General features: G+C 49.7%; 1 protein-coding gene and 1 pseudogene across 2 annotated transcripts; both read right to left on the bottom strand.

Annotated features, from left to right (window-relative positions):
* Window positions 1–9,156: 9,156 nt before the first annotated feature.
* On the bottom strand, window positions 9,157–11,086 carry LOC311616146 (adenosylhomocysteinase-like; annotated as a pseudogene). Its single transcript has one exon. The product of its transcript is annotated as an adenosylhomocysteinase-like (transcript).
* Window positions 11,087–11,684: 598 nt separating this feature from the next.
* Window positions 11,685–12,411, bottom strand: LOC311617467 (ruvB-like 1; the record flags this gene model as incomplete). Its single annotated transcript, XM_084873818.1, is given in 2 exon segments — window positions 11,685–11,769; window positions 11,771–12,411. Coding segments are annotated over 2 exon segments (726 nt in total).
* Window positions 12,412–23,168: the final 10,757 nt, after the last annotated feature.

Here is a 23,168-nt window from a genome sequence, read left to right as displayed (position 1 = left end):
TCTCACTTCCCCTCCCTCCCACTCGCTCTAAAAAGAAAACATCAATGGGAAACGTCCAGTAGCTACACCCAGGACAAGGGAGACATCGGGCCTCCTTGCTGTGCTCACCTCTCTGTTTCTGGCTCCCGCCGATTTTCCCTTCTTACAAGTTCAGCAATGAATTTAGTTTCCTCCCTTTTTGGCTTGCTGGCTTGCTTCCTTTCTTGTAATATTTCATCCAGGATTTTGGGGTGTTTGTGTTAGAAAGGGCAAAGTCTGCCATGCTGCTGAAACCAAGACGACAACAACAAGAATGAAAGTTGAAGTGAAGGTACTCCAAGAACAAGGAACGCCTCGAACAAGGAGCTGTCATATCCTATCTAGCCAGGAGGTGGCACTAGAGGAGCATTTTCTGAGTTGTCAGCGCACCCTGATCTTCACAGTCAAGGGTCACAGATCCCTATTTTGACCAGGGGAGGGGCGGCTGATGTTTGACAAATTTAACTAAGCACTCTAGGCTTAGGGACGGGATTGTAAGAAGATGGTCAATCACTTAGCCTTTTATATATATAGATTCTCCTTCTGACTTGTGTTACTCTGTGCTCTCCAGTTTTCCACCTGCCTCTCCCTCTTCTTGGTTTCATTTGTCAGCTTATCTTAATCTTTTCTGTAGCCATGAAAGGTTGAGTTCTAGACCCTAGCTTCTACTTGTTTTATTCTCTCCCTGGGTGATCTCTTTCTCCCCTGTGGTTTCAACTACCATCTAGATGTCAACGGTCTTCTCCGTAGTTCTCTCTCTGAGCTCCAGCCTATGCACCAACAGTAGCCTATTTGACTTTTTCACTCGGATGTTTCTTAGGCATTTTAATCTCAACATGTATAAAAACCCCTCATCTTCCCCAGCAGAACCTGCTTCCCCTCCAGGGGCCCTCTGGTGGTGGAGAACGGCTGCATCATCCAGCCTATTGGTCCAGCCAGAGGCCTGTGAGAGTCATCCTTTATTCAAGGCCTACCATTCCACCTCCCCAGGATCTCCGGAGTCTTTCCACTGCTCTCCATTCTCACCCCTGCCATCGTTCCGAGTGGCCCCTTCTGCAGACCATTCTCTCCTCAGTAGCCAAAGTGACTATTTAAAAATGCAAATAAGCCCAGCCAACGTGGCTCAGTGATTGAGCATCAACCTATGAACCCAGAGGTCACTGTTCAGTTCCCTGGGGGGCACATGGCCGGGCTGTGATATTTATAGTGTGTCTCATTTGTGGCGGGTGTGGTACTACGAGATGCTTGGGTATGAACAAGGTGAATGTTTTGTCCTTATTGGCACCCTCTCTCTAGGGTTTTCTCTTCCAGATTCAGGCCCTTTTCCCATGGTCTTTCCTCTGCCTGAACTCCCTTCTCCAAGACATGCATTCTCCTTCCCTCAACTATTAACTCTGGCTCATCCTTTAGGTCTAAATTAAATCTCCTTTTCTCTCGGAAGTTTTCCCATACCTTTTAGGCTCAGTTAGAAACCTCTGTTATGGATTCCCATGGTCCTGAACTTGCCCTCATGTCTGTTTCCCCCCCTGGACCAGAATCTCCATGAGACTTAAAACCAGATCTGCCTTATTCATCGTGACCTGGCACCGCACCGTGCATTACTCATGTCATTAACTCAATTCATGTTGGTTGAATTAAAGAACATGTCATTTCCATTTGCATCTGTTTTCAGAATATTCGAGGATGACATCTTCAATGCCGGCCCCCTGAGGAATAGCCTCACGCAATCAAGTCTACCATGCTCCAGAGCTGTGTTTTGGAGACCATTGACATCTCCCTGGCTCAAGGAAGTGAACAGCCAGCCCGCACAGAGGCTTGCTGCTAAAGCCCTTGCCTGCGGTCAGCTCATCTTTCAGAGAGGCAGGCCGTGGTGCTCCACAAAGAGCAAGGGCTTCATGTTGGAAGGGGTCCTAGCTCCCAGTGTCGGCCACTGGTTCGTTGTCTGGACAAGTCATTCCCTGTTTCTGACCCTCAGCCTTCCCACCGGTAGGAAAGGCAGGCATAAAGATATGGGTGCCGCTGGGTTAACGGGGTGGGTGTGGGCTGTCTGTCACAAAGGAAACTCGGACCATTCATGTTAGTTCCTTCCTCACTCCTAGGCCGTGGTTGGCAGGCTCAGCTCTGGGTCAGACAGACCAAGGTCTGAGTCCTGATTCTGTCACTTCTTCTTGGTAAGCTGACGTAGAAACTCCGAGTTTCAGCTTCCTCCTGTGGAAATGGGACAAAGCCATATCTGCATCTAGGATTGTGAGCGCTTAGTGATGCTAATGTGAAGGACTTAGGCCAGAGCCTGGCAATGGTGAGCCCTCAGTGGATGTGCACAGCGGCAGGACAGAGATGGGAAGACGGACAGAGAAACTGGGTCTGTTCTGATCTTCACCGGTGAATTCATTTGGGAGCGATTTATTGAGCATCAAACTTGTGGAGGGTTCTAAGGAAGGAGCTGTCCAACACTGTGTCCAACTGCTAAGTGCGGTGGAGGGGAGGAGACAGGTGTGTAACTAAAGAAGCTGTCAGGTGTGAAGTGATGCAGGATATTGGAAAAAACACACAACAACACCAGGGGACTCAAAACTTGTTAGATGAAAGAAGCTAGAAGAACAGACTACATGATTCCATTTTTACGGAGTTCTAGAGTTGGCTGACCAATCTACGGTGATAAAGATCAAAACAGTGGTTCCTGTTGGGGTATTGGTTGGCACGAGGCAGGAGGGAACTTTCTGGAAATGTTTTCTGTTTCAGTCTTGGTAGTGGACCCCTGGGTATAGGTGGACCCCTGGGTATAGGTGGACCCCTGGGTATAGGTGGACCCTGGGAACAGGCACATATGTAAAAATTCATCCAAAAATTCACTTAAAATTTATACACTTTACTGTATGTGAATTATATTTGAAAAATGATTGTGCCAGAAGGTGGACAGGGAAAGGAAATGGCCTGGAGAGGGAACTGCAGGGGGGAAATGGCTTCTCTATTTCTCCTCTCTCTCTCTCTGTCTCTCTGTCACGATGGCTCAGTAACAGGATCTAAACAAAGCACTTAATGGAGTTGGAAATCATCAGTAAGTGGTTTTGGAGATTATTTGCTATTTGTTTACAGTGCAAAAAAAAAAAAGTTTGGAATTATACACTTGCAAAAGTCATATTCAGAGAGGTAATTATCAAGTGTAACTTGAATGTCTATTTTGAGGGTCTCTCTTCTGGTCCCTCATTCCCTTTGGCTAATGAGATTGTGAGTGGTTTCACTGGTTCTTCTCGGTGGGAGCAGTGGGGTGATGGGAGGAGGCGGGTGGGGAACACACGGTGGAATGACAGATCACATTTCTGCCGGTTTCACTGCTCACAAAGCCCCCGTGTACACAGCACCACATTAGACAGCGATCTAGGAGGGAGGCGGGGGTATCCGTCATGGTTATTGATCACAAGCAACAGAAAGCAATGCTGGGGAGCTTAAGCAGAGAGGGAATGTATTGGGAGGTTATCAAAAGCTCACAGAGTCAAAAGGAAAGGAAAACTGGAGGGTCAGAAAACAGGCAGGAATCAAGGAAGGCTTACTTACACGCAGGTGTTTTCGGGTTCTTTGTTTCAACTTATTGGTTACACTTGGGAGTGATCAAGAGAGATTTTCAAAGAAGCAGTAGCATGGACATGGGTGAGGGGAAGCAGTCTGACCAGCAGAGAAGGGCGATTCCAGGAAGGACCAGCACGTGACAGCGGCAGGGAGGCAGGGAGAAGGCGGGGCTGTGTTGGGGGACACCTCTGTGGACGGGAGCTGTGGGAGATGGGGTGGGAGGCCCGTGGAGGCTGCTTTCTGGAGAGCTCTGAGCACCGGGTGCTGAGTTCCTACTGAAACCAGTGGGCAGTGAGCACATTTGGAGGCTTTTGAACAAGGGAACGCGATTCCCTGCTTGTCCTTCAGGAAGAAGAGCCCGGTCCTACAAGCAGCTGGAAGGGTCTGGACCCAGGCCGGCTGACAGTGAAACAGGGTCGGCCGCTCCTGAGAGTTTGAGGAGAATGGGGACCAGAAAGGGCGCTGGGACCTGTCCGTGCTGCTGCCTGGTGACCACAGGGAGCAGTTTCCGGCATCGCGGGTGCCTTCCGGCAGGAGGCTGCCAGGCAGACACAACAGGGGCGCCATGCCACCCCCCGGGCCGCCCGCCTGGGAAAACCATGTCCCCCCCCCAGCCCCTTGCCATTCGCATTCTCCTTAGACTTCATTTGCCCATTTTATTTCTAACTTAGCAGGGGTGAGGAAAAATGCTACTTTTATTTTATTTTTTAAAATATATTTTATTTTAATTTTTTTTACAGAGAGGAAGGGAGAGAGATAGAGAGTTAGAAACATCGATGAGAGAGAAACATCGATCAGCTGCCTCCTGCACATCCCCCACTGGGGATGTGCCCGCAACCAAGGTACATGCCCTTAACAGGAATCGAACCCGGGACCCTTCAGTCTGCAGACTGACGCTCTACCACTGAGCCAAACCGGTTAGGGCGAAAAATGCTATTTTTTTATTATTAATTTTTTTTATTTTACATTTGCATTAAGGATACAAAGGTTTTATTTTTTTATTCTTTTTTTTTTATTATTAAGGCATTATATGTGTACATATCTTTCCATTGCCCCCCCCCCCCGAAAAATGCTATTTTTAAAAGCTGCTCAAAGTAGTAAGTTTTATGTATATTTAACGATATATTTAAAAAAGCAGCCTGATAGCATTGTCTACAGGAAGGCTGACTTCATGTTGGTGGAAGACAGCCCTTTTCTCACCATCATACCTTCTTGGCTCCCGGATTATGCAAAGCAAGTCTGGGAAGCATCTAGATTCTAGAAGGATGGGTAGCTGAGGCTGAAGAGCTTAGCACTGCGCCAGGCGATAAGTGCGGGGTCTATCTTGTGGTAAGGCGGTTGGTTGGCTTGTTGTTTGTGTGGCTGTTGTTTGCTTTTGTCTGGTTGTAAATGCTGCTGTGGTTTTCTCTCTCTGGAGGCCCAGGAATGGCCTGTGGGGCACAGTTTGATCCCAGAGAAGAAAGAGCAAGGACAGGAGACCTGATCTGAGCAGGGAGGGCCACACCTATGAGCAGGGGTTATGGGGGCGGCTGTAGGGAGGTTGAGGGACCCGAGGGTCATGACTGAGGGGCCTTGAGAGTCTGGATTTGAGTTTTCTGGGAGGACATCCAGTTTACGTTTCTGTTGACTGAGTTGCAATTTCTTCATGACTCACCCAAGTGGTCAGCATGGCCTGTTACCGCCACAACGTGGACTTAAGCTGGGGCTGGGGCTGCCCGGGGACCGAAGGGGAGGAGAGTGCCCTGTCACCCGGTGAAGGAAGGTCACCGGGTGAGGGTCACCGGGAGCCTGGCAGTTGGTGAAGGTCACTGGTGAAGGTCTCCGGGTGAAAGTCACCGGGTAAAGGTCACTGGGTGAAGGTCACCAGGTGAGGGTCACCGGGAGCCTGGCAGTTGGGGAAGGTCACTGGTGAAGGTCACCGGTGAAGGTCACCGGGAGCCTGGCAGTTGGTGAAGGACACTGGTGAAGGTCACCGGGTGAAGGTCACCGGGTGAGGGTCACCGGGAGCCTGGCAGTCGCTGGAAAAGTGTTTAGAGGCGTGAGCAGGAAGAGCCCGGGCAGCTGTTCCCATGGCGTGGAAACAGGACTCTATTTCCTATTGTTAAGAGGTGAGTTTTGGATTCAGTCTTGTTTTGATTCCTGGTTCTACCTTACAAGCTGTGTGACCTTCACCTCCCTGTGCCCCTGTTAAATGAGCATAACAGTCTCTACATCGTTACCTTCATTCCCTTTCAAACCCCCTGCCGCCCAATGCTCTCTGTGACCGGGTTTCACTTGGACCATCGTCTGAGGAGGAGCTGGTCTTGGGGAAGCAGGTAGGAGGGTCCCTGTGACCTGGGCTGCCGGCTGCCTGCGGGCGGGTCTCCAGGAGGGCGGGGAGGCCGTCCTGGCTTCCCCGAGGCCTGCAGCCCTCTCTGGCATCAGGGCCCGTGGGCAGCGAAGGCTGCAGAGAGCAGAGGCCTTCTCCCTGCGGAACCCAGGCCTGGCTGTGGAGCTGGGAGGAAATGAACACCCAGCTTGTCCACTTCCTGGCCTGAGGGTGAGTGGGAGGCAGCTCTGGGTCTGGCAGGCAATGGCCTGGAATTGCAGGACTATTGGGTTCCTGAGAGAGAGAGAGAGAGAGAGAGAGAGAGAGAGAGAGAGAGAGAGAGGTGGGGGAGATGAGCAATTTGCAAGTCAGGAGGAGATGAGTCCTGTGCAGGGAGGAGAGACCCTGCCCGCCCTCCCTCCGCCCCTCCTGCTGGGGAGCCACCTGCTGTCTGGGCCACTTCAGCGAGATTGGCAGCAGGAGATTTATTTCTAAAAACGGAAAATGATGTTGGGTTTTTTCTGCTTATTGCAAAAGGTTTATAGCTGCATAAAGATATACATAAAGTAAACAGGATCACAGCCCATCATCCGGAAATAGCCGCGGTTAGCATTTCGGGGTCAAGCTTTCCTCACTCTGTTTTCTTACACACTCCCTTCCAGGTCACCTGGAACAATGCTGGGGTCCGAGGATGGAGACAAAATGCACTTGAACCGTTCCTTCGGTGGCCAGTGGAAAATTCCAGTTCCCTCTTCAGAACCAGGTTTCCCCGGGGGCTGTGAGTGGGCTCAGTCGCTCCGGGCTCCTCCCTCCTAGCTCCAGGGAATTTCTCGTCTCTGCCTGCATCTTTTGGCTGTTCTGGTGTGTAACTCCTGGGACAACTGAGACCTGGAATTTAGCTCTTTTCCTCCAATTAAAAAAAATAGAAATTAAAAAAAAAATCCGATTTCCAGGAAGCATTGTTTGCAAATATCCCTAAGGGAGGAGGGCCAAAGCGTGCGCTTATGTCCCAGGAACACAAACCATTTCAAACTGAGTGTTGACACGCTGTTAAGAAAAGTCTTTGGTGCTCCGCCCCCACCTGCTGCCCTCCTTCCTTCCCTCTCCGGTGGCTCCCTCCGCAGTCCTTGTTTCTAAGGCGTCTCTCTGATAGGCTGGTCTGAGAGCCGATGCCCTTGGGTGCCGGCGCACTTCCTGCCTCAGGCGGCTTGTCAGAGCGTTATCTTACAGACAATTCTCTCCCTCAGGGGCCTGCTGCCATCTGTGAAGGCGACAGACAGTTCCTCCCATCCTGCTAGACACATCCATCCTTTTCTTTAAAAACAAAACCGAGCTCATTCTACACATTCTCTATGGCAACACTGCTGATACTGTTTTCCCCATTTCACAGAAGAGGACACGGAGATCTGGGCCTCTGCCTAAGAGCTGCCCTGCCCGACCCAGGGCTCTGCACACGCCCAAGCATCTCTAATGTACGTGTTGGATGCTGTGCTTGTTTTTAATTTATTGTTTCCTTCTCTCACGAGAATGTAAGTCTAGGGAAGCCACAGACCATGTCAGTTTTGCTCACTGCTCTGTCTGCAGAATCAATCAAATGGTAGGTGATGTAGTCAGGGTTCTCCAGAGAAACAGAGGCAGGAGGATGCGCATATATAGAGTAAGGTGACCAGACGCCCCGCTTTTGGCAGGACAGTCCCGATTTTTAACCACTTGTCCCGAGTCCCGAGGCGTTTTACGGACATGGGACAAGTGGTTAAAAATCGGGACTGTCCTGCCAAAAGCGGGGCGTCTGGTCACCTTACTCTATATATGCGCCTCCTCCTGACTCTGTTTCTCTGGAGAACCCTGACTACATCACCTACCATCACCTTAATATAGAGAGGAAGAATTAATTTAAGGAATTGGCTCCTGTGATGGCGGAGGCCGGCAAGTCCAAAACCTGTAGGGCGGTTGGCAGGCTGGGAACCCAGGGACAAGCTGAGGGTGCAGTTCGTGTCTGAGGGGCGTGAGGCTGCAGAGCTCCCTCTTGCTCCGGGGAGATCAGTCTTTTTTCTCTGCAGGCCTTCGACTGCCTGGATGACGCCGACCCATGTTATGGAGGGCAATCTGCTTTACTCAAAGCCCACCTACTTATTTGTTTTCCAGTTTTTATTTTTATTGCAAGAAAAACGGTCTTAACTATAATAATGTTACATGCAATAAACCTTAATATTTCAAGATAAACGATCTTAAATATAATAATGGTACATGCAATAAACCTTAATATTTCAAGAAAAACGATCTTAAATATAATAATGGTACATGCAATAAACATTAATATTGCAAAAAAAATTCTAAATATGAAATGTTACATCCAATAAACACCAATGCAAGAAACATGATCTTACATATAATAACATTACATGCAGTAAATGTTACTATTTCAAGAATGAAAGGATTTCAAGTATAATAATATTACCAAAACTGTACTAACATAGTATGATATCACAAAAGTTGTAGGAAATACTAAAAATCTGTAAATAACAGGGTTACTCCGATTATATTCTAGTATATTGTTTTCCCCTCTGGCTCTATTTTTTTTTTAATTTTAATTTTTTTATTTTAGGCACCAAAATTTTTATTTATCTACCTTCTTGCTCTAACATTATATAAACATAAACAAAATTTATCTTTTTGACCCAGGGTTGTGGTAGGGACCATTACAAAGTGGTGGCAGATCTATGCCTGCTTTTCAGATCCCCTGGCCTCTCCTTTCAGCCTCTGGCGGTCACTTCTCTGGTCCCTTCTCGGCTATCCCATAACAGTGTGTTTTAAAAATATATATATTTTATTAATTTTTTTTTAAAATATATTTTATTGATTTTGTACAGAGAGGAAGGGAGAGAGATAGAAAGCTAGAAACATCGATGAGAGAGAGTCATCGATCAGCTGCCTCTTGCACACCCCCTACTGGGGATATGCCCGCAACCAAGGTACATGCCCTTGACTGGAATCGAACCCGGGTCCCTTCAGTCCCCAAGCCGACGCTCTATCCATTGAGCCAAACCGGTCTCGGCTTATTAATTTTTTACAGAGAGGAAGGGAGAGAGATAGAGAGCTAGAAACGTCAATGAGAGAGAAACATCGACCAGCTGCCTCTTGCACATCCCCTATCGGGGATGTGCCCGCAACCAACGTACATGCCCTTGACCAGAATCGAACCTGGGACCTTTCAGTCTGCAGACCCACGCTCTACCACTGAGCCAAACCGGTTTTGGCCATAACAGTGTATTTTATAACACCTGTAAAATAGGGACTGAAAGTACCAACCTCATTGTTCTGAGGTATAAGAGAATGCCCAGCACTAAGCCAGGCTCTTAGGAGCATTTGAACTCCCAACAACTCCTCCCAGCCCATTGATATAGCTCCTTCTCATTTGTCGTGGGCTGAGGAAGCAGTGAACCCGTCAATCAAGAATATGGACACAGCATCCATGGGGCAGGCGAGGGCTTAGATAGTAAAGTGCACAGGTGTTATGCCATCACTTCCAACTTCCAGCCTAGGAAGGACTGACCGAGCAGCTCTGAAACCCCTGAGCCATGGTTCCCTGTGGGATCTCCCATGTGCCTCCCCTGTGACCGGGGCCTGAGGAGGGGCTTCTCAATTCCCTCTCCCACACAGGGAACAGTATGAGGGACATAGCGGAGGCCAAACACTGAGTGACCAGCCCAGGGAATCGATGGGGGACATTAACAAATCATTCTCAAAATGGGTGCCATTTGCTCTTGAGGAGAAGAGGGGCTCTGGGCAAGGACAGCAGCCAGAAGGCAAAAGGGCAAGTTTGGTTCCCAGTAACGATAGTGATCGGCCTTGAAGGGGCCATCACGGGGCAGGCCGGGTACTGGGCCTGCCTCTCCGTCAGCTTGGTCAGTTTCACATTCAGCTTTCGCAGGTGGGCTTCAGCCACTGCTTCACCCAACTTCTTGGGCAGGAAATGGACCCCAACGGGGTACTTGTCTGGATAGGTCCACAGTTCAATCTGCGTCAGCACCTGGTTGGTGAAGGAGTTGCTCATCACGAAGCTGGGGCGACCCATCGCACAGCCCAGGTTGACCAGCCGGCCCTCGGCCAGCAGGATGATTCGGCGCCCATTCTTCAGCCGGTAGCAGTCCACCTGGGGCTTGATGTTCACTTTCTCCACAGTGTTATCATTCAGCCACTTGACATCAATCTCCACGTCAAAGTGTCCAGTGTTACATACGATGTCATCATCCTTCATCTGCTCCAAGTGCCTGCCAAGGATGATGTCGATACAGCCTGTGATGGTGACAAATAGTATGTTGCCTTCCTGACAAGCCTTGTCCATGGTAGGTAGTCACCTCATAGCCCTCCATGGCAGCCTGCAGTGCATTGATGGGGTCAATCTCGATGATGATGACTCGGGCCCCAAAACCCCTCAGGGCCTGGGCACAACCCTTGCCCACGTCACCATATCCCGCCACCACCGCAACCTTGCCCGCAATCATCACATCTGCGGCCCGCTTGATGCCATCTATGAAGGACTCCGGCAGCCATAGAGGTCGTCAAATTCGCTCTTTGTGACGGAGTCATTGACGTTGATGGCAGGAGCCTTCAGGATCCTGTTGGCCATCATCTTGTACAGGTTGTGGGCTCCAGTTGTGGTCTCCTCGGAGAGGCCTCGGATACCCGACAAGAACTGTGGATTCTTGGTGTGGATGAGGTTGGTGAGATCACCGCCGTCGTCCAGAATCATGTTGAGAGGCCCATCCTTGAAGGACAGAGTTTGCTCAATGCACCACAGGTACTCCTCATCTGTTTCACCCTTCCAGGCCTACACCGGCATGCCGGCCTTGGCAATGGCAGCTGCTGCGTGGTCCTGGGTGGAGAAGATGTTGCACCTCAGCACCCAGGGCAACAAGGGTCTCAGTGAGGACGGCTGTCTCAACGGTCATGTGCAGGCACCGGCGATGAGGGCACCCTTCAGCGGCTTGGAAGCCGAGGACATCTCCCGCATGCGCATCAGGCCCGGCATCTCATTCTCCACGATGTCCAGGGCCTTGTGTCCCCAGGAGGCCAGGCTGATGTCAGCGACTTTGTAGGGCAGTTTGTCCGTCATGCTAACAGTAACTCCGTGCGGAATGATGGACACAGGCAAAAGGGGCCGGGCCACGTACTGGAAACCGGAACGGGGCGGGCAACCACGGGAAGGGCCCCTCTGGCTCTATTTTTGTCCATCTGTTTATGTTGTTCGATATATTCCACCAATGAGTGAGGTCATATGATAATTATCTTTCCCTGACTGGGTTATTTCGCTTAGCATGATGCTTTTAAAGTCTATTTTGTCGGATATGAGTATTGCTACTCCAGCTTTTTTTTTTTTTCCTTTTCTATTTGATTGGGAATTTTTTTCCCAGCCCTTCACTCTCATCCTGTGTGTGTCTTTTGTTTTGAGGTGGGTCTCTTGTAGAGTCCAGTGGTCGCCAACCTTTCAGACCTCATGGACCACCTGTAGACAGCATATAGTTGGGTCATGTTTTTGCATGCATTCAACTACCCTACATCTTTTGATTGGGATTAATCCATTTACATTTACATGTAGGGTTATTATTGAGAGGTACTCATTTATAGCCATTTTAATTCTATATGGCTAGGTTTCTCTCTGTTTCTTCTTCTCAGCAATCTCTTACAGCAATCCTTATAGCATTTCTTGTAATGCTGGCTTGGTGGTGATGAACTCCATTAGCCTTTTTTTTTTTTTTTTTTTTGTCTGGGAAGCTCTTTATTTGACCATCTATTTGGTGTTGGCCACGTCTAAGTCGTGCAAGGTCACATCCTGGATGATTTCTTTCTTCTTGTGCACATCCCCCTTTGGCAAGGTCGAATTCTGTGGCATAGGTATCACACCTGCCCTGCCTCTTCACGGCGCCACCGTTGGCTTCAATGTAAACCACATCTCCAGCCTCTACTCGCTCTTTCTGCAAACTTTCCAAAATGCTGGGGTCCAGTTTCAATTGTTTGGTTCCTTTGGCTGTTCTGAGTCCTATGATTACATGACTAATGGTTTTACCATACCCTCCCATGGGGTTCTCTGTCTCACACGGAGTTAGCTCTGTGACTTCACCTTCATAAACCTCCTTGGTTTCCTTTATCCACAGCCCAGTGGCCCTGCGGAAGTTCTCCATCAGCACTTCTGTCTTCTTGATCTCCGTAGAGTAAACTTCACTCCCCACCACGGGGCAGAAAGGCACCTTACCACCCAGCTCCTGAGCAATAGCAAGAGCTAGAGCTGTCTTGCCAGTTCCAGGAGGTCCTGCCAACAAGACAGCCCTTCCAGCCATTTTCTTGCTTTTGATGAATCCGACTATAACGCCACAGGCCTCTTGCGTGTTCTCCTGGCCCACGAGCCCCAAGGCCGCCTGCTTGGCCAAGCCGCTCTCCTCCAGCCCCAGCCCCTTCACGTGGCTGTGGGAGGCGATGTGCTGCATCTTCATGGTGCTCTTTACTTCCTCGATCTTCATCTTGTACTGGTTGGGAGCCAGGAGCGAGTGTGGGAGACCAGGAGCGAGAACCCCGGTTACCATCTGACCACCTATTTTGAATGATAGCCTTGCTGGATCTAGTTATCTCAGTCTCAGATTTTTGCTTTCCATTACCTTGAGTACTTCATGCCATTCCCCTCTGGCCTGTAGAGTTTCTGATGAGAAATTAGGTGTCAGCCTTCTGGGAACTCCTTTGTAGGTATCAGTTTTCTCTTGCTGCCTTTAAGATTCTCTTTGTCTTTAATTTCTGGCATTTTAATTATGATGTGTCTGGGCGTGGGTCTGTTTTGGTTCTTCTTGTTTGGGGTTCTCTGTGCCTCCTGAACTTGTGTGACTTTTTCCTTTACCATGCTAGGGAAGTTTTCTACCATTATTTCTTCAAACACCTTCTCTATTCCTTCCTCCCTCTCTGCCTCTTCTAGCATACCTACTATCCTAATATTGTTACATTTCGCATTGTCCCACAGCTTCCTTAGGCTTTCCTCCTGGTTTTTCATTGTTTTTCCTTTTTTGGTTCTCTAATTGAGTGATATTTTCAACTCTGTCTTCTAATTCACTGATTCAATTCTCAGCTTCCCCTAATTTGCTGTGCATTTCTTCCAATGTGTTCTTTATTTGTGTTATATCATTCTTTATCTCAATCTATTCTTTTTTCATAGTTACTATATCTTTTTTCATACTATTGAGCATTTTTAACATTACTCTGCACTATGTTTCAAATGAATTTCTTATTTGTTTCATTTATCTCTTCTTCTGGAGAATTCATTAGTTCTTTTATTTGGAGTTGTTTCTTTGTTTCCTTATTTTGGTTGTTTGGGTTTGTGACTATGTTTTAGGTAGATTCTCTATACCTCTCAATCTCTAGTGCAGGGCATTGTTAAAGGCTGTCTGATTAATTGGATCAGGCAAAGACTCAAAGCCTCCAGAGACAACCTCTGTCTGAAAACCAATAGGATTCTGACTTGAATTGCCTCCAGGCAATTGTCCTCAGGTATGGTGAGAGTTTTTTCCAACAGGGTGGTGCAGTTGCTTCTGCCTGGAGGCTAATTGTTACTTTTAATCTTTTAAGTGGCCTCAGGGCAAGGTGTTTTCCAATAGGTGATGCTTTTATTTTTATTTTTAAAAAATATATTTTATTGATTTTTTTACACAGAGGAAGGGAGAGAGCTAGAGAGCTAGAAACATCGATGAGAGAAACATCGACCAGCTGCCTCTTGCACACCCCCTACTGGGGATGTGCCCGCAACCAATGTACATGCCCTTGACCGGAGTCGAACCACAGACCGACGCTCTATCGCTGAGCCAAACTGGTTTCGGCAATAGGTGATGCTTTTAAAGTCTATTTTGTTGGATATGAGTATTGCTACTCCAGGCAAGGCAGATGTCTATGTAGGAAAGATATCCTTCTCTGTGTGAGGGAATGACTCAGCCCCGAAAATTTGGGGTGTCTGCCTTCTGAGCTCTATCCCTGGAGTCCCCAGACCTGGGTTCTGCTTTCATATCTCCAGTCCACTTCACCCTCCCTCTGCCAGAGCACAAGGTGGATGGCTCCAGAGGGAATTTTTGTGCATTGGTCCTTTAAGAGGGTGCCCGAACTTTCAGCTGCCACTCCCTGGCAGACAGCACCCCACTGCTTTTCACATCTAGATGTAATGTGGGTACCCTCCTCAGTTTGGTGCTCTCTGCTGGGGATCCCAGCTTCGGGATCAGATCCCAGAGTTCTCAGTGGCGCCCCCCCTCCCCTCCCAGCTGAGATATCTCTCTGGGACTTCAGTTGCCGCCTGTGGGTGGCCGCCAGCCCTTTTGCGCCTCTGCCCCTCCTACCAGTCTCTATGCCGTTTCCACCTTCGGTCCTTGGGTATCAGGGTTCTCTCCTGTGAGTTTTCCATCGATTGTTCAGGAAGCCTTTCTGTATTTCAGTTGTAATTCCAGCTTGTTCCTGGGAGCGTGTCCGTGCAGCGTCCTCCTGCTCTGCCGCCATTTTTAACCTCCAAAAACCCACTTATTTACATGTCAATCACATCCAAAACACTTTCACAGAAGCATCCGGAATAACATTTGACCAAATCTCTGTGCACTGTGTGGCCCAGCCAAATAGACACATAAAATTAACCATCACAACAGGCACATTTAAACTATTTGTTGAAGGAACTTCTCAATAAATAAAAAAATGGATTAATTTCAGGAAGGGGAGAGTCCTGACTGAGTCACACAGCTGGCAAAAAGAAGGCCCAGGTTGCCTGACCAGCGTGGCTCAGTGGTTGAGCGCTGATCTATGAACCAGGAGGTCATAGTTCGGTTCCTGGTCAGGGCACATGCCTGGATTGTGGGCTCCATCCCCAGTGGGGGGCGTGCAGGAGGCTGCTGATCAGTGATTCTTTCTCATCACTGATGTTTTTATCTGTCTCTCCCTCTCCCTTCCTCTTTGAAATCAATAAAAATATAATAAAAAAATAGAAGAAAAGAAAGAAGACATAGTTTTCTGAGGTGGACACAGGCAGCTTTTATCCCCATCCCACCACGAGTCTCCTCAGCATAGCAGCCAGAGCCGGCCTTGTGTGGCTCTGGAGCTGCTGTCACACGGAAGACATTCTCTTGCAAAGACTTTATATTCCACAAAGGTCTACGCGCATGCCTGCTGTTATCACAAAATGCTTCTGTCAGGCATTCTTAAAAAGCAGGTCTTCTGATAGATTTTTTAGTACCTGTGTGGCCTGAAGCAATTAAAAAATTATTGTTTTTTACAAAAAGGGGAACCTTCACTCAGCCCTTCTCCTGCAGGCATGCATCAGCTAAGGGCTGGCTGTTCTGGTGTGGAGACCTTGCCCTGGTGCCTGCCCCCCATCAAACCCCTGCCCACTTCCCTGCGAGCTCTCTACCCTCCAGCCAAACCAAGGGACTCTCTGTTCCCGGTACAGACCCTGCTGTGACTGCACCTGGGACGCACCCCGCCTCCTCTAGATTGCACCCCAGTTTTTATTCATTCACAAATATTTCTTAAGCACCTGTAGGGAGGCAGGTGCTGTCTTTGCGCTGGGGATGCAGCGATGAGCAAGAGCGTTAAGGTGCCTGCCTTATCGGAGCTCCCGGTCTGGTTCTGGGGAGACAGACACAGCTCAGGCCAGCAGGCGAACGAGATAACTCCAGGCGGTGAGAAGCCCCGGGAGGAAAGCCAGCACGTAATAGCAGGTTGCAGACAGGCTGATGTGAACGATAGCGCTAGGGTGGGAGAGGGTGCGATTTAGATGGGAGCTCAGCGCTGGCGTTGGGAGAGAGACCTGCATGTGTTAGAGGGGCCGGCCACGGGGGCCGGGGGAAGGACATTGTAGGCAGAGAGAACAGCACGTGCCAAGGCAAAGGGCAGAATAAGCTCGTGTGTGAAGAACGGAAAGAAAAAAAACGTGTATTAGGTACTTTCTGTCAGGCATACGCTAGCTTCTGGGGCTTCAAAGATCAATAGGGTACAGTCCTTTCCCCTGAGGAGTTCATTATTTTTATTTTTGGGGGGAGGCAGACGTAGCCGACACCTTTGAGGGACCGACCTGGACCATTAACCAATGACTGCCCCCCACTCCCTACCTTTCCCAGGAACTTCCACTTTCCAGGGTTCGTACTCTGAGCCAATTATTCGGCCATGGCTGATTGGAGCAGGAGGGTCACCTCACTTAAGCAGGACCAATCAGGTTTCCTTCTCTCAGGATCATTGAATGGGAGTTCAAACCCTACCCTCTCGCTTGGCGCCAGAATAGGAACTCAGACACAGCTTGAGCGGCTACCATTAGGGTGACCAGCCCTCCTCCTCCTCCTCCTCCTCCTCCTCCTCCTCCTCCTTCTTCTTCTTTTTAAAATATCTTTTATTGATTTTTTACAGAGAGGAAGGGAGAGGGATAGAGAGTTAGAAACATCGATGAGAAAAAAACATCGGTCAGCTCCCTCCTGCACACTCCCCAGTGGGGATGTGCCTGCAACATGTCCCTGACTGGAATCAAACCTGGGCCCCTTCAGTCCATAGGCCGACGCTCTATCCACTGAGCCACACTGGTTAGGGCATGATTCTATTATTGACTCCAGGCCTTCCCAAAGCCTGTCTATAGCCTTGGCCATGGATTCTCAGACACCCTTGTTCCCTTGCAACAAATCTCCTTTGTCCTCTCACGTTAACTGCAGGAGGCTTCTGTTACTTGCAACCAGAGTCCTCGTTGGCAGAGACAATGTCGGTAAAGAACTGTGACCCAGGAGCTCCGTGCAGGCACAGAGGTGCCCACGGTCCCGTGGGTACCTGCCGAGCGTAACTTGGCGATGTTCCAGGCCACGTTCTCCAACTCAGTCTACGGTCCCTGTCTCTCAGCTCCCCACAGCTCGATCTGACTCTCTCATAACCCTTTCTGCCTCCTCCTGTCTGTCATATGTTACCTCCTCAACCACAAAGACTCATGCATGTCCTGGCTGGTGTGGCTCAGTTGCTTGGGGGCTGTCCGGTGCACTGAAGGGTTGCCGGTTGGATTCCTGGTCTTTGAGCTTGATCCCTCAGAGGGGGGATGCAGGAGGCAGCCCATCAGTGTTTCTCTCCCACCTTGATGTTTCACTCGCTCTCTCTTCCTCCCTCTCTCTGAAAATTAATAAACTACTCTTAAAAAAGTTTCACGCATGATTCATTTCATACCTCTCCCCAAACATATGTCTTTTGTATAGAAAATACTCAGTTCAATTTAAATGCAACAGCCAGGGGAGTGTGCATAGTCTTAATGAGTAATAGTAATCTGTTGCTATATATAAAGCAGTTTCAAGTTCATTTTCTGTTGGCCATTCAACTCTTCTGAATTTAGATATTAATAATCTCTATATATAAAAGCCTAAGAGACTGGACTAACGGATGACCGGCCAGTAGCTATGATGCACACTGACCACCAGGGGGCAGATGCTCAATGCAGGAGCTGCCCCCTAGTGGTCAGTTGGCAGACGGGTGCCAGGTGCCAGGCTCATGCTCTCCTGCGGACACTGCCCCTGTGCACCTGAGCTGCAGGGGGTGGGGGGAGAGGGGGAGTATAGAGGGGCTGGGATGAGTGGGAGCAGCAGGGCGCCCAGCCTGGGCTCAGGCTCCTCCCCCGCCGCCTGCCTCTTTGAGCCGTGCGGGATCAAGGCGGACAGCAGGCTGGAGCCCGATGAGCTGGCGGGTAAGGCCGGGCTTTGGCGGAGTGGAGGTCCACTGATCCCTGCAGGCCAGGCTGAGGGACCCCATTGGTGCACGAATCTGTGCTTGGGGCCTTTAGTAGTAATAATAATAATAATAATAATAATAGCTACCAATTATGGTGCACATATTCTAGGTGCTAGATAAGAAAAAGAAGCTCTTGAGGCTCAGAGAGACTAAGTGATTTGCCCAAGATCCCAAATTTATATGTCACAGATCTGACCACAGGGTCTTATTTTCAGGCTGCAAACCCGGGCTCTCTCTGCCAGAGCAGCAGGCAGGATCTCGGGGCAGAGTGCAGGCTGCTCCGCCCCTCCCCAGCTCCCTGTGGTCTGATTCACGTCTGCTGGGCAGGCCTTGCCTCTGCCCTGCCTCCCTGGGGGACAGCAGGCTTAAGGCCACTGGGTTTGCCAGTCTGGCTAAGTCAGGCAAACTCCTGTTCTTGGAGCCACTGTGGTTACCATGGCACCTTCCCTAGGCTCCTCTCAGTGTAGATCTGGGGGCGAGTTGTTTTGAAGCAAATCGGGCAAAACAGAGAAATTCTCCCACAAACGCGGGCAACTGGCAAACAGCCCGCCTCCCCTCGAAATTCCTCTCAATGCCCCTCAGGTGGGTCCTGGGGCCGTGGAGCCCGATTCCTCCATTTCACAGGTGAGGAAACTGAGGCCCAGGGAGCTTCGCGGCAGAGAGGGTCTGTGCCTCCGCCAGGAGGGCCTTTGGAGTCAGAGAAACCTGGGTTCCGGTCTCTGCGCATGACACTGCGCAGGCTCCCTGACTGCTCCGAGTCCTGGGTCCGTCCTCTGTGAACGAGGTCGTGACCCTCCTCCCCTGGAAAGTGTGTCGCTCCAGGACCCAGGTGGCGAGGGTTCCGGGCTGGATCCTGCTGCTGCTTTGCTTCACCACGTTGGACCTCAGCATCTTTTTAAAAAATATATATTTTATTGATTTTGTACAGAGAGGAAGAGAGAGGGATAGAGAGTTAGAAACATCGATGAGAGAGAATCATTGATCAGCTGCCTCTTGCACACCCCCTCTGGGGATGTGCCCGCAACCAATATACATGCCCTTGACTGGAATCGAACCTGGGACCTTTCAGTCCGTAGACCGACGCTCTATCCACTGAGCCAAACCGGTTTCAGCGACCTCAGCATCTTTATCTGTAAGTGAAAGGAGATGATGCCTCCTAAGCTTTATATATATATATATTATTGATTTTTTACAGAGAGGAAGAGAGAGGGATAGAGAGTTAGAAACATCGATGAGAGAGAATCATCGATCAGCTGCCTCCTGCACACCTTCTACTGGGGATGTGCCCGCAACCAAGGTACATGCCCTTGACTTGAATTGAACCCGGGACCTTTCAGTCCGCAGGCCAACGCTCTATCCACTGAGCCAAACCGGTTTTGGCCTCCTAAGCCCTAAGCTTTTCTCTAGGCCCGAATGCTGTTCATTTGGTGACAGAATGCTATCTTAGGGCTCCTAAAGGCGGAGTTTCCTTTACCACATCACCTGCCAGCGGGGCTCCGGGGCCAGCCAGGAGGCCAGACCTCAGCCCCCGGACCCCGAAGTTCCTTTGCTGGAGAGGGAGAGATGCCTCTGACCTCTGAGGGCCAGAACTTTCCATGAGGGCTGGGCTGTGGGCAGGCATTCAGCCTGGCTCCCCAGGGCCCACCTCCGGTGCTGGTTCTGCCCAGGCCTGTGGGGCCAGGCTGGGAGGACAGGGATGGGCAGGGAGAGAAGGATGCTTTGAATTAGGAGACTGTACCCGTTTGACAAGGTCAACGGAAAGCACGTTTTAACACCCCCTGCGTCAGAGTGTGGCGCTGAGAGATGGGCAGCTGCCACGCTCAGAAGAGTGACTCCTGAGGGCGAAGGAGGAGGGGCAGGGGAAGTGGGTGGCATTGGGAATTCCAGGGGAGGGAATGGAATGGAGACTCCAAATGGGGGGTTAGTGGGAGGGAGAGAGAAGCCGAAGGAAATAAACAGAGAGAAAGAAGCAGGGAAAGGACTGACTTTTGTCTAAGAAACATGGCAGCCTGATTGAAAAGACAGGAGAGAGTGTTTACGTCTTCTGTCATGCTGTCCCGTCCGTGTGTGTGTGTGTGTGTGTGTGTGTGTGTGTCCCGTCACACTGGATTGCCTTGCTTTCTGCCTGTGACTCCTCGGCCTCTATTCCCGCAGCTCTATTGGCCCTGGCCTGGGGAACCCTGAGCCTGTCCCGCACTCCCCTTAGCCACCGTCCCTTCCCTGCTGCTGCTCATTTTTCTTTTAATTTTTTTAAAATATATTTTTAATTGATTTTTTACAGAGAGGAAGGAAGAGGGATAGAGAGCTAGAAACTTCGATGAGAGAGAAACATCAACCAGCTGCCTCCTGCACACTCCCCACTGGGGATGTGCCCGCAACCAAGGTACATGCCCTTGACCGGAATCGAACCTGGGACCTTTCAGTCTGCAGGCTGCCGCTCTATCCATTGAGCCAAACCGGTTTTGGTTGCTCACTTATTTTTCAAGGCCCTTCTAATCCCTCCCCTCTTCAGCCTCCACACTGAGCAAACATCCTGCAATCTGACATGTGGGAGCTACTCTGGGCAGGACCCAGCCCACCATTCAGTGCCCGCGCTCACCATTGGCTAAATCCCAAGGGTGGATTTGTCTAAACCTGGGATCACTGCTTCCCAAGATCAAGGAAGGAAGGCTGATGGAAACGTGGTTATTGGAGTAATAGTACCAGCCAAGACAAGAGCTCATTGAATGTTTCCCATGGGCCAGGCACTGCAACAGGCTCTGTACTGGCATCGCCTCATTCATCTCCTGCACAAGCCTACAAAATGTGTATTTTTCTCATTTCCTCTTAACAGGCAAGGGAACGGAGGCTTGACAAAGCTGATAAAAGTTTATCCAAAGTCACATACTAGCATGCTCAAACCCAGGGTCCCTGCTCTTGATCACAGAATGCCACCTCTCAGTCTCAAAAAGCAAAGATGTATTTATGCCAATAAACCACGTCTGTTTATTTCTGGGTCACTCTTCTCAGGATGTCACCCAAACACTGCTGCATCCTTTAGGAATGCTTTCAGCTGCAATGACAACCACAAAATGACAGGCCATTAAGGAGTGGCTTACACAAGAGGTCTTGAAGCAGGCGGTCCAGGGCGGGTGTGCTGAGAGCTCAACACCATCAACCAAGACTCAGGTTTGTTCAGTCTCTTTACAGAAAACATCACCATATTAGCTCTTCATCTTCATGCTTACTGCTTTGTGATTGCAGGGTGGTGCTACAGCTCCAGGCATCATATCAGCACCCCAAGGGGGTTTAGTCAAACAGTCTTCTTCTGTCAGGGCTTTGCTTTCTTTAATGGAAGAAAAACACCAGGCCAGTAGGTTTCTCTTTGCATTTCATTGGGTATATATCTCCCCGTAGACCAATCCCTGTTGTGGGAAAGTATGCTTTATGATGGCCCCTGCTTAACAAGTCATCCCAAAACTTAGTGACTTGAAACAACAGCCATTTATGCCGAAACCGGTTTGGCTCAATGGATAGAGCGTCGGCTTGGGGACTGAAAGGACCCGGGTTCGATTCCGGTCAAGGGCATGTACCTTGGTTGCGAGCATATCCCCAGTACGGGGTGTGCAAGAGGCAGCTGATCGATGACTCTCTCTCATCAATGTTTCTAACTATCTCTCTCCCTTCTCTGTACAAAATCAATAAAATATATTAAAAACAAAACAAAACAAAAAACCAGCCATTTATTATCCTTCGGCTGTCAATGGAGAGCTGAATAGTTCTATGGTCCAAGCCAGGCCTGGCTGATCTTGGCTGGGCTTGCTCGTTCACCTGTGGTAACTGTCGGTCTGCTGGGGTTGTCTGGTCTAGGATGGCCTTACTTACTCACGTATCTGATGCTGGCTGGTTTTCAACTGGGGCGATGGGTAACTGGGTCTTTAATTCAGTAGGCTAGCTCAAGCTTGTTTCCATGACAGCAATAGAGTTTCAAGAGATTGGGTGGGAGAAGCAAGGCCCTTTGGGGCCTGGACTCTGAACTGGCACAGTCATTTCCATCCCAAAGCCAGTCACGAGGCCAGCCCCAGGGTGAGGGGGGGGGGCATAGATTCCACTGCTTGATGGGAAGAGCTGTGGCTATTTTGCATTCTACCACAAGTACCAGGATTTATTTAGGCCAACTCATCCCCTGAGGTAGAGAAGAAGCTCCCTTCTCCCCAAACCAAGGAAATATCCATATCCCTGATCAGGGCACCGTTGCAGGGAATAAGGCAAAGACATGATGGGAAGATGGCTGACAGTGTCTGGGCAGGGGGCTAACCCAGGCACAGGGAGGAGGAGGGAGACTTTGCAGCTTCAGTTTCTCCAAGTCACCTTCCATTTTCTGAAGAGGGCGGTTTTCTTTCTTTAAAAAAAAATATTTTTATTCATTTTAGAGAGGAAGGGAGAGGGGTAGAGAGAGAGAAACATCAATGATGAGAATCATTGATCATCTGCCTCCTGCTCGCCCCCTACTGGGGATTGAGCCCGCAACCCAGGCATGTGCCCTTGGCTGGAATCGAACCTGGGATCCTTCAGTCTGCAGGCTGACGCTCTACCCACTGAGCAAAACTGGCTAGGGCAAGAGGGTGGTTTTCCTCTGTCTTTAGTTGATGCTTGGCCTGGGCCTCATGAAACTTAGGTGCAAACGCAATTTAAAAATAAACAAAAAAATTGGAACTCTGCCTCTGTCCCCATCCACCCGAGTTGGAAAATCCAGTGTCACTCACTGAGGGTGGGGTTTGGGTGGGTGGTCTGGTCCTTCTCCTCTCTGGGGTTTGCATGACCCAGGAGACATGGGACAAAGACCTTTGGCATTTGGTCTATCAAGGACACCTCTGAGATGCTTTTGTCCCAGTGCCAAGGGTCCATTAGAAAGGGGGCAGCTATTTCTGCTCCCTTGACCCTGAACTTGTTGCAGGAAATTCCAGGCTTTTCTGGCCCATCCAAGCCTTTAACAAGGAACTTACAAGCTTCTCTGGTCTCCCCTTCTCAGGAAGCCCATCTCTCCCCTTCCCTCCTCAACTCCATCCTCTCCTCCTAACAGACCCAATCTCTCCAGTAACCTCTGAGGGGGATGGGTTTCTAGGGACCCAGGGCTGACCGTGCTTCTAAGAGGGAGACATACCCGCAGGGGTCGGCAAACTCATTAGTCCACAGAGCCAAATATCAACAGTACGGCGGCTGGAATTTCTTTTGAGAGCCAAGTTTTTTTAAAACTTAAACTTCTTCTAATGCCACTTCTTCAAAATAGACTCTCCCAGGCCGTGGTATTTTGTGGAAGAGCCACACTTCAAGGGGCCAAAGAGCCGCATGTGGCTCTTGAGCCACAGTTTGCCCACTACGGCCCTAAGGGAACAGGCCGTGTGTGAATAGGTAAATGTGTTCACCTATATAGTAAACTAATCCGGGGGAGCAAGCCACATGCCAGCTGGGATGTGATGGGGCATGGGAGTGGGTTAGGGACAGGGCTGGGGAACCTGTGGTGGCATGTTCCAGGCAG

This window comes from Pipistrellus hanaki (genome assembly GCF_964339955.1).
Source record: "Pipistrellus hanaki genome assembly, chromosome: 2".
In the NCBI taxonomy this organism is placed as follows: Eukaryota; Metazoa; Chordata; class Mammalia; order Chiroptera; family Vespertilionidae; genus Pipistrellus; species Pipistrellus hanaki.
This window is presented reverse-complemented; position numbering and strand designations above follow the sequence as displayed.